Source organism: Cryptomeria japonica, chromosome 11 (assembly GCF_030272615.1).
Source record: "Cryptomeria japonica chromosome 11, Sugi_1.0, whole genome shotgun sequence".
NCBI lineage: Eukaryota > Viridiplantae > Streptophyta > Pinopsida > Cupressales > Cupressaceae > Cryptomeria > Cryptomeria japonica.
This window is the reverse complement of record NC_081415.1, coordinates 348,020,893-348,033,166: the sequence shown is the minus strand read 5'-3', so window position 1 is coordinate 348,033,166 and position 12,274 is coordinate 348,020,893. Positions and strand designations below refer to the sequence as shown.

Below are 12,274 nucleotides of genomic sequence, written 5' to 3'. Positions count from 1 at the left end.
AAAAGCAGACCATTGCTAAGAAGAGAAATTTTGAATAAACAAATATAATTAGTGCATAGCATTAAATGTTGAAAATTAATTGCACATCAAGAAAATACACTAACGAGAACAGCAGCCAAGAAAGGGCATCTGCAATCACAAATCAAATTAACCCAACAATAAGAGCACATGCACAATTTCATGAGTAAATGTTGGTCTCTTTACATACCACAAAATAGAATATACCGAAGCATGTTTCTTCCATAACCCACCAAATTCATATCATAATAAGGATTATCATCAAAATAAAAAAGCTCTCAAAATAAACGATGTGATTAGTGCAAAATATTCTTACATGATGCAAAAATTACAAACAAGATGCACAGGACATGGCAGCAAACAATTTCTTAGACAAAAACTTCTTCAAAGACATTTCACATTTCCCAGATGTCCATTGAAATGTTCCAATTTAATCCCTTGATTGCAAAGACATTGCTGACAGCCAAAAAAATTCTGCCTTTACATAGGGCAAAGATGCTCGAGGGCGTTTGGCCATTTCAAGATATCACCTCTACAATCTGATAACATTAAGAAACATACTCCACAGAAGTACTTCTGATTGGGAATCCTATTCTCGGAAGCATCAACCTCAAAAGAACAAAAAAAAAAAAAACATCAACCTAGATTACTTCAAAACCAAGGAAAAACTTATTATAAATATTACAACTAGCTTGAGCATTAATTCCTAACAAAATATTAATGCTATTAGATAAGCTAGGCATTAGTTCAAAATACATACCAAGCTTGCACTTCATTTCAGAAAACTATGTATATTTATCTAGCGTCAAATATGATGATTACTAAGTGAATTAGACCTGTACACAGGAACATTCATAATTATACACCATCTGAGGGAAGAACACGTGTCAACCATTGCCAGAAATCCTCGATCAAGCTACCAATGAAAGAGCATACCTAAAGTGCTCACACAAGGACTTTTGAAGTTACATGACATTTACCTTGAATCAAATTTCATGGGATTCACTTTCCCACCAACCACTACTGCTTCGGACATATTTGTCAACAATACCAAACATTTCATTTTGAGCCATCCTTCTCGCATAGTTTTCTGTAGATATAGCTCCTCTCTTCAACCTTCGATAGTGAATAAGTTCTAAGGGCCAGAGGCGTGCCGCACCAAAGTATGATTCTACTGATGATCCATGTTCAGTTTCTTCGATGGGTAATTTTTTGGAGTAATTAATGATCAATTTTGCTTCCTGTAATGAGATATGTGCAACATCTTTAACATTCACTTTACTAAGCATAGGGTCATTGATTCCTTTCTCATGTACTGTCCTTGAGTTGTCCACAACTGGCTCTGTAGTTGTGTCAGCGGGAAGTTCTACAATCTCTAGTACAGAACTCTTTGACTTCTCGTTTTTCATTATGCCACCTTCTGAGATATTGTGCTTATCAGTTGTCTCATCTGAATGAGATTTCTCTCTGTAAATAAATGCAGTCTCTCTCTTTCCCCCACTTTCGGAAGGATTTAAAATCCATGTATCTTTAGTGTTCGTACCTTGCTGTTCTTTTTCTTCATCCTGAACTATTCTTACACGCAAATCATTGTCTATTTTCACTGCTAATCTCAGATGATCTCCTTCCAAATTTGCATTGGCAGTACTCTTCTCTCTTGTTTTCTCAGATAAAGCACTGTGAGAATCAAAAGGCAAAGCATTCTTCAAGGACTGCATTGCATTACTAGCATCAAATGATCCAGACAAAACATGACCCACCTGAGTTGGAATGGATGATTTTCGAATACAAGGAGATAGAGATACTGACAAAGATTGCATAGTTGCAGAAGGTGACCTTGATTTAACTATGGGCTTTCTAGACATAGAGCGGTCAGAGATCGATTGAGACCTTGCCTTAGAAGACACTGAATGTGATCTCAAGGACCTAGAATCTGAGTGAGACAAAGGAGAATGAGAATGAGGAGAACTAGCCAAATGAGAGTCTGACTTTGAAGAGTATGATTTGGAAAAACTTGACTGTGAACAAGAAATAGATGAATTAGAACGAGTCTCATGCCGGCTCTCAGAATGTAGAAAGGAGGATTGAGACTTGTCTCTTACTCCTGTTGGCTGTGAAATAGAATCTGTCCTAAGTTTATTATCCCCCTTTCCAGTCTTTTTTATTGTCTGATCTTCTTTTCTATAATCAGACAGATGTCTTGAATGTTTCTGTCTGTTTCCTGAAAACCTCTCAGTTTTGTGATGAAACCTTCTGCTCCCATGTCCCATAATTCTATCACTACCAAAATCCTTCCTCTGCAGCATATTGTCTCTGGAAAAATCCCGTCTTGACCAATTAGTTTGTCTTGGACCTTTAAACCTCATAAAATCATTACCTCTGAAATTCCTTTCCGTCTTTTGTTTAGGATTAACACTTTTGAACTTAGCCCTTCTAGATAAAGCTGTTTTAGAACGACAGTCGCACATGACATGACCTGCTCGACGACATTTGAAACACCTTTCTGAAGACCTCCCAAAACCCCTGTACTCCATCTGAATTTCATCTTTTGAACAGTGCTTTGAAACTCTTTCTGGAGAACTGTTTGCAGCATAAGAATCAGTAGATTTAAGTTTTTGGCATTTTTCACTTCCACGTACATCTCCTTCATTTCTATTATCAGAATAAGGGTCATAATTCTGCAAGTTGGTTGCTTCTTCAACCATGTCATATTCATTTGATGCACCACTGAGAGGCTCTCCCCAACGGTCATTTTCCAAAGGAATGGGCTCCACCGCACATCTGTCATCCAACAATGCTTCTTTCAAATTTTGGTGCTTCCTTTTTCCCCCAAAAATATCATTTTCCACTCCATCATCTCTTCCATCTTTACATAGAAAACTTTCGTTATTTATAGCTTCCTCCTCACCTGCATGTTTCTGTATGTCCTTTGTATTCTCTTCCCATTCTTCAAAGGATTTGCCCTTTATATCTTTTTCTTTCCTGTAGAACTTGTTAACATAGCCACTTCTTTGAAATTCTTTACCAGAAACCCTTCTTAGAGGTCTTTGTTTTCTTGACCATGTGATAGAAAGATGTTCCCCACAGATAATCCTTCCTTTCAATGCCCTGAGAGCTTTCTCAGCATCTCTAACAGCATCATAAACAACAAAGCCATATCCATCCTTCAGCTCTAGCTTGCTTCGGCCAAACCTCCGAAACACACGCTCAAGCTCACTATGATGAACATGGGACGAAATATTTCCCACAAATAAGGACATCTGCGATTAAAACACCACATAGACGAGTAAATAAAAACATGGCTACAATAAACTAAAAATAAACAGTTGTAATGTTGTCTGAATCATTACATAAAACAAACAGAAATTATAGAAAGGTCAACTTGTTCGTTGAAGTACAATATTCACACATCTTTTGAACATCTTATCCTACAAAAGATGGGCAGCAGATTAACTGAATCAAACAGGTGGATGCAGAAGCTGCAAAGATCCAAATATTCATCACCAACCACATGTTGTAAGCAATATTCAGATCCTTCTTAAATTTAGAGTTATTAAAAGTAAGTGAAACAATAGATTTTATGTTTCACCTTTAATTTAATTTTTCCATTTAAGTTTTTTATTTTATTTTTTATAAGTTGATAAGACCTGATTCACCTCCAACACAATCATCTTATGATGATTTATGACTAGCATTGTAATTAGCCAACTTTGGTCCTTTTGAAAACAATTCAATATTGAGAAGATGACAAATATTAAACAAATGATCCTAGATGACATTTGATGTGATCATGTGAAATATCTTCTTACTTTTACGAGGCTCATCTTCAGTATGATCCATTGTTATATATAAGTCATATTTGAAAGAGGCAAATGATGTAACCGACACAATGATAGAGAAAAGGAAAACAATCATAAAGAGAAAAATCCCAAATAAACTTTGAATATTGCACACAATTTTTTAGGCAGTAAAACAATAACCACCCCGTACATTTTCTTGTCTTTTCAATGACTCCGAAATACTATTTCTTTGTTGAGTAGAGTTGTAAAATACAAAAAATTAGTGTTCGAACATTAAGTTATTGGAAATCTTACGTTAAAAAAAGAATCCAATATAAAATATAAAGTCTTATAAATATACTTTAAGCATATTACAACAAAAGTATTATAGATGCTATCTCATTGGAGTTAATTATTGGTGAAGAATTTGGAATTGTGAATACTGAAATGAAGAAATAATCCTTAAACGAAGAGATAATACCTAGGTCATTATGCCTTTAATTATATAGACTAATAGGTAAGCTTCATTTTTAAGGATGCTTTGAGAGTTTTTTCACCTTTTAGTCTTCCCCACTACAAATTTGTGTCCATATTCTGTTGTTATATTTAATTCTTTTCTTAAACATTTTATCTTTTATTGTTCAATATACTATAATCATAATTTAATTAATTACTCAACCAACATGATATTTATCAATTGTTTGTTTAAAAAAATACAAAAACTACCTGTAAAATTTATAAATGATTATGTATAGTCTCACATTCTTCCCTAATCAAATCAAGAATACAAATTTGTTTAAAACCTTCTAATTAAATCAAAAGTCAAGATTATTCGAACATACCAAACTGTATACAATTATTTAAACAAAAGGCTTTGTCCTACTACAAAAATTGTGATGTATGTAGAAGCACATTTTAATCTAAACCTGAAAACCATATACTACAACTAAGGCTTATATAGGATATGCCATTCGTTGAAGCAACCAATACCACCTTGAACTCCTAATGAAACTTGACTGCGACCTCAAAAGGATAGTGAATGGTGTGAGAAGCTGCTGTAGCAGCATGCTCAAATGTGGTGCCCAACCAAGAAGAAACCCTCATGCAGCCTTGGAGCCCCTACAACAAAAGGCTAATATATTTCAAGCACAAGAGAGATTCTTCACCGGATCCCCTCACTTCATCTTTGAGCTATTGAAATTGCAACTTCTATTCCTGCCTCCGGCAGCCCTATGCAATTTTCTTCCCCCAATGTTCAAATCTTTTTTTCAACCCCATGTTCATACCATTTTCATTGGAGTTTTCACCCTAATAAAATTTCAATAGTGCTACATTTGGTTATGGCATATGATTTCATGCTATTTCATTAGGATTTTCACCTTAATATCATTTTATATAACAATATAGATATTTTAAATATATTTATTTCTCATCATTCATATTTCTAATATCTTTTAGATAAATGTATTTATAGTATTTATATTAATTTAGTTTATACTTATTTATTTATTTATTTTTATTTTATTTTAATTATTTTAAATATAGTAAATATTTTAGATTTATATATAATATATTGTTCTATTTATGAAATAAACTAAATATATTTTAAATATACATAATTATATTCCTGCTTAAAGCTAACATTTTACTTACTATTTTATTTAATACCTGCACACTTAAATAAATGTTGTATCTTATATTTTTAAATTTATAAATAAAATAAAATAATTGAATTTACTATATATTTAATTATATAATTATTTTTCAAAAATTATATACTAATTAAACAACACCTGGGCCCCACCTGGCAGCACACACCAAAAGGTGTGTATTAGAAACAAAACCATGATTAAGAAGACCTCTCTTCCTTCTTTGGAAAATAGTCTAGGACATACCACCTATCATCACCTTGACTTGCTTCACTATTTGTAGAGAAGAAAGGCATCTAACTGAAGATAATACAAGCTACACATAATCTAAAGGCGTTGAGGGAACAAAACTGAAATCATCCCCAAAAGAACCAATTTCAACATAAGGATCAACTCAATCAGGAGAAGAGGGCGATGTCAACACAACACCACTAAACATTCCATCATGAATTGATGGGGCCTCAAGAGCTTCACAATCCTCAAGAGGAAAAAAAATTAGTGACATTTAAGTGTTTGAGATGGGCATTCCACCACCAAGTAGCTAAAAACACTGACAGGAGCTTTCAGTATATGCTACATAAAATCAATGTACAATGTTTACCTTATTAAAAAAGAATGAGACCTCGGTTGTCCCTTAAGAGAAATTTTTAATGCCCATGGGCCAAATATTAAAGGTTTTACATGTTTTTTTTTTTGCTCGTTTAACCACGGGCAATGATTTGCCCTCCCAACTATGGACAATACATGATTGTCTCCCCCGAGCACTTTCATATTTGATCTGCTAATGATATTGATTTGCAGTTGGATTGTATTGTCATATGTCTTGATAAATGAGATTGCACATCTCATTACACATGCGAGAGGTGCCCTTTCATCAAGGGACGCCACTCTTCCAAGATGGCCCCACAAATTATACTAATATTATATCAATATATTATTATATTATCAATAATTGTATTATCGATAATAATTATTATAATATCAATAATTATATTATCACAATAATTATAATATAAATATATTATCACAATCTTTATGTTATCTATGTCGGCCTGGAGGAATCCGACCATAGCTATAATAACATTAACACTCCCTCTTAGCTAGGGAGGAATCCTTCTCGATATCTAAGATATGTAGAGATATCCACCATGACTATTTCTAGAGCGTGGGTCCATCATGGCTACTCCCATGAATGGAAATGCAAGTAACACAAGTGCTCATCATGGAATCACTCAACGTGATGTCATCATCTCATCATGACGTTCACCATGGCTACTCCCAGAGGGTGAATAAACACAAGTACTAAGTCATGGAGTCTCTCACATGACATCCACCATGGCTACTCCCAGAGGTTGGATCCACCATGGCTACTCCCAGAGGGTGGAAACAAAGGCTTTCACCTCAAACTTCTCCCAAAGAAGAATGCATTACCACCATGGCTACTCCCAGAGGGTGGAAACAAGGGCTTTCACCTCAAACTTCTCTCACAGAGAAGAATGCATTACCACCATGGCTACTCCCAAAGGGTGGAAACAAGGGCTTTCACCTCAAACTTCTCTCATAGAGAAGAATGCATTAACAATGGCTTGCACCTCAAACTTCTCTCACACGGAGAAGAATGCATTGACAAGGGCTTGCACCTCAAACTTCTCTCACACAGAGAAGAATGCATTAACAAGGGCTTGCACCTCAAACTTCTCTCACACAGAGAAGAATGCATTAAGGTACATCTCAAGAAATCACTAATGTTGGGACTCCCTCTAAGCTCTGAATACTAACATCAACCTCCTGACCTTCTCGTCCAAGGTTGCCTCTGTAGGTTTTTCAAACACCCTTTGAATGTTAATTCCTCCTCTTTGAAGAAACTGATTGTAATGGCAATCTGTATAGGTTCTCCCTCTTTCTTCAGCATGTGTTGTTGGTGTTGGAAATAAGCCACACCCAAACCGACGATGGACTGGTCCAAGAGGGGCCAGTAGCTCAGTGGTAGAGCACTCCAGCAGCGTATGGAAGGTCCTAGGTTCGAGTCCTAGCTGGTCCATGTCTCAACATGGTATCAAAGCCAGGTCCAGGCTAGGAGCCCCAAGCACACAAGAGGTGTGGCTTAAGGGGGGGTGTTGGTGTTGGAAATAAGCCACACCGGGACTGACGATGGACTGGTCCAAGAGGGGCTAGTAGCTCAGTGGTAGAGCACTCTAGTAGTGTATGGAAGGTCCTAGGTTCGAGTCCTAGCTGGTCCGTGTCTCAACATGTGTGACTTCCTCACAGGATGCATCAAGCTCTTTCTCCCTTGAATGTGATCTCTCATCATCCTTTTGATCCTCGATCTGTCCTAGAAGCATTTTAGAGAGAGATTATTAATAGTTAATAGAATTAAACTATCTCGAGGAGAGATACCAATGTTATTGCATGAATAATAACTACATAAGAAATTCATGAATTATTCATAGGTATAATAAAAAAAAAAACTTATCTGTTTAATCTTCCTCACAATCCACCAATTGTTCTTTCCTGATCTTCACACCACTGTAGCGTCTCACGAATGATCCAGGAAGTTGACCAGCATTTTCTGTCGTGGGCATCTGTTTGCCATGGTTCGGGCAATACAGAGGTCTCATAAAATGCATTGTGGGATCAACGACAATTAAAGGTATCTCCTTTGGCATTAAACCAAGATTCATTGGTATCATCCTTGTATCCCAGACCAAGGTGGCATTCGCTGTACTCGAAGCATGAAAGTAGATTCCACAACTACTGAATGATACGGAGGTCACTCTTCAAATACTGCATCACCGTGCATAGCTCCAATAGACAATAGCTCCAGCATTGAATTTATAAGAACGTCCAACAGGTAATGGTGTTGTTAGAATCTCAGACTTTTTGAAGAGCCGCACCAAGGAAGTGGCATCCCACAACCAACTCACACATTCGCTTGACTTCTAATTCCCAACACCATATCCCTTCCACTAGATGACCTGCCAACATTAACAGTTTACAGAATAATGGTACCATACATGCCCACAATGAGTGTTATTAGCAGAAACATCTTCCATATTTTCATGCAAAAACTGTTCTGAGTTTCCAGCAATAATCTTTGTAGTAGCCGCCCAAACACAAATACATCTCCCCACACTGCACCTCTAAAAGATATGAAATGGTTCTTGGAAGCGAATCGACTCAACGAATACTCCAAGAATTTATATTCGGCAAGCCAACAACTATTATATTATCTCAAGAACTTCAATCACCACTGGCAATAGAAGTCTACAGCAATACAGCCTTCCCGAAATATAGCTTGGCATCAAATATTAATATCCTATGACTTAAAGCTCTTCACAGCAATATAATCACCCAATAGAGGAATGGTGTCGATAATCCTCTGAAGTATTTCAGAGTAATATTGTAAAAAGATCACTCAGCTAATAATATAACATCAATTATAGTTATCTGTGATAAAATATAGCCTCTCAAACCACATAGAGAAGACCCCAATTATACTTCTCACGTTATAATGTCACATATGCACTCATTAATATATATATATATATATATATCGGGCCCCACTGAAAAAATACACAAACAATTGATTATCCCAAATAATAATCTTTGCACTAATATGGGATATCAAACATTTTATTTCCTTTGTATTGCCCGGTGACATTAAACGGCAAAAACTCTAAATGCCCGTGGGAAGTAATAAACTTTTGATGTGATTATAAATATAGTGTCGCTAATATCAATAAAGTTGCTCTATATTTAGTTCTCAGAACTTAATACAATCACCAGAATTATTTCCATATGCTTTACGGCGAAGGCATACATATAGAATCAGGCCCAACACAAATAATGAAAACTTTAGCATAAATGATATACAAATAATATATTGCCCCGCCAAATAATAGAAGGCTTGAATCAATAGAAGCATCCCATTCGAAATAGATTCGGCAAGATAATAAAATCCTTCAGACTTCTATCAGCCCCTGCTCTCCCAGATTGTATCTGCTCTGATACCATGTTGTTTTTTTAAATGCTCGTTTAACCAAGGGCAATGATTTGCCCAACCATAGACAATATACATGATTGTCTCCCCCGAGCACTTTCATATTTGATCTGCCTAATGATATTGATTTCCACTTGGATTGTATTGTCATACGTCTTGATGAATGAGATTGCACATCTCATTATATATGCGAGAGGTGCCCTTTCCTCAAGGGACGCCACTCTTCCAAGATGGCCCCACAAAATATATTAATATAATATCAATATATTATTATATTATCAATAATTTTATTATCAATATAATTATTATAATATCAATAATTATAATATAATTATATTATCACAACCTTTATGTTATCTATGTCGGCCTAAAGGAATCCGACCATAGCTATAATAACATTAACATTACAAAATTTCCTTGTAGACACCATCAATTATGTAGAATTCCCAGCAGTTAAATTTTTTATATTAGATTTTTTCATATTATCTCCACAAGTTCTCATTTTCATAATGTATGTCTAGAATCAATTGTGTTTTGTCCAATTTCCTTTAAAGATATATCAAGTTTCACCTCTAGATGCCTCTTCAAGAACAGATTAGATTATAAGATGAAATAAGTATAATATATAGTTTTTCCAAGCATTCGAAAATAGATGGCCAATCTTACAAATGATTTACAATCAGTTAATTGAAGGCCTCGAAGGCCCAAGTACCAGTAGCGGTATAATTTTACCACTATTAATAATATTATTATTATAACAGAGATTTTTTATGATGGATTTATCATTTCAAACCAAATGTTTGTTCTTACTGTCATGATGTGGTTATAATCTGTAAATACAAAATGAGAACCCTCTAAGATCTTCACGAGTGGTTTACAAACTGACATGTAAGCTGACTTCCAATATTTAATACAACCATCAAGCAAACAAACACACATTTGGAGGACATCGAACATCCATGCAAAGCATATTGAAAAAGATTTACTAATCATTTGAAATTCTGTATAGCAGCAGCAAGCATTCAAAACTTCAATCATACACGACACCTTTAAGCCACAAAGATAAAATATCATTTGATTTTTGTATTCTACAAATTTCAAATATATAATTCAAATGCCCTACAAAACCTTAGAAACATATGCATGGTGTTCATGTTGGATACCAACCTCCAATTTAATTCAGAGAACTCTACTTTTCAACAATGTTTATCATAGATCTTCACCAATCTACAAGACAACAGAAGACTAATTAATTCTTAGACCCAAAAAAGAATTTAAAAAAATCACATAACATGTTCTAATTGCAACAAATTAACAGAACAACTAAAGAACTTCAATTTGATTAGAGAACATTAAGAATTGCTGCAAAAAAAATTATAGAATTTCAAACCAAAATCCCTCACAAAAGTGATTACACCATGCAAAAGCATTCAGCCATGACTTGCAGAGGATGTTCGAAAAAGAAAATCTCAAAGTTTGTTGCACGTCAAGAAATATATTTTTCCATTCAATTGACTTTGTACCTCAAAATCATCAAATCTGACCATTTTCTCTTATGCCTGTACACGCTGAATATCATCCAAGTAGAAAAGAACTATCTACATGCTAAAAGAGAAAAGACAGTTTCATAAGCAAACCCTTACATTTAGTTTAGACACCAAAGTTCCAAGTAAAGGGCACAAGTTTATCTAATGATTGAATGCTTGCTGCTATCATAGAGAATTTCAAAAGTAAACATTTTCATACAATTTGCATAGATGTCCTGGGTGTCCTCCATGTGCATGATCATTTTTTTGATTGTGGTACTAAATATTGAAACGCAACTTATTTATTGGTTCCTAAACTACTCTTGAAGATATTGAGGGTTCTAACTATTTACAGATCATAATAACAATGTCATAGCAAGAACAAACATTCAGTTTGAGATTGGGTCGTCATTTGAGAGTCCAGATGGAGGTCTGCACCTTTATCAAAATGTACACTTCCTAAAATTTTCAACACTTTCAAAGAGACTGACATAAGCTAGGGTCACAAAGTAATTGCCCTGACAATGTGGCCTGTTCATTTTTCGGTTTTCAATTAAAACATTGTTTTGAAAGCGCGTTGCAGCACAGTAGAGAGAGTTAAGAACATGAAATTTTAGCTTCTGATCTTTTGTAAAAGATTTTTGTCCCTTTCGTATTAATCGTAGAATGGTAGCTTCATGTATATTCTCAAATATTACCTACATTTTGTGATATTCCTCCCAAAGAGAGCTGTACAGACCTCTCGTACCAATAAAGTAGTACATTAGGTTATTCAAATATTGTTCTCTTTGTGTACATTTTTCTCTCCATCCATTCATGGATAATATAATTACAATTTTCCAAATATCTCTATGCTAAAATTGTTGTAATTAGTTTTTTCTCCTCTTGAAACATCTAAGTTCCCAAAGTTAGTGCAGTATCAACCAGATTCCCAATCAAATCCAGATCAAGTGGCAAATGAATTTTCCCAACAGATGAGTATGAACTGTGAGGAGACCTTTGCTCCTAAAGCAAAATGGTGACTACTAAATTGGTTCTAAACATTGCATCTTGATTATCAAAATCAATTTCCATCCTTCTAGACATAGATTAAAAAGAAGCCCTTCTCCAGATTTATGCTGTGAATTCCAGTGATGATATAGTTATTGTCATTGTTTGTGTGGATAACTAAATCATCACAAGAAACAAGGACAACATACTTCAAGTAGAATCAAATTTCTGCTCTATTTTTGACCTGACAGGTTTACATCTGTTGCATTATTGTCTAGGAGATTTTGGTGGCTTAACATTATCATTTTCTAT

The 12,274-nt window shown here is 34.9% G+C and overlaps 1 protein-coding gene across 4 annotated transcripts; it reads right to left on the bottom strand.

Annotated features, from left to right (window-relative positions):
* Positions 1-273: 273 nt before the first annotated feature.
* LOC131074623 (uncharacterized) lies at positions 274-10,702 on the bottom strand. 4 transcript variants are annotated; one of them, XR_009359395.1, is made up of 4 exons: positions 10,614-10,702; positions 999-3,278; positions 779-854; positions 274-627 (listed from the first exon to the last, which is right to left on the bottom strand). XR_009359395.1 is itself a non-coding variant. In XM_059214029.1 (3 exons), the coding sequence occupies exon 2, from the start codon at positions 3,276-3,278 to the stop codon at positions 1,005-1,007; it is 2,274 nt and encodes a 757-aa protein (XP_059070012.1). In that variant the 5' UTR covers positions 10,614-10,702; the 3' UTR covers positions 399-854; positions 999-1,004. The 4 variants fall into 4 exon arrangements, 2 of the variants coding, with proteins under 2 accessions (XP_059070012.1, XP_059070011.1); XR_009359394.1 differs by having other exon boundaries at positions 779-3,278; XM_059214029.1 differs by having other exon boundaries at positions 399-854.
* Positions 10,703-12,274: the final 1,572 nt, after the last annotated feature.

Bases quoted from the DNA above. Each gene is read 5' to 3' on its own strand.
- LOC131074623 (XM_059214028.1), bottom strand. From the start codon at position 3,278: ATGTCCTTATTTGTGGGAAATATTTCGTCCCATGTTCATCATAGTGAG.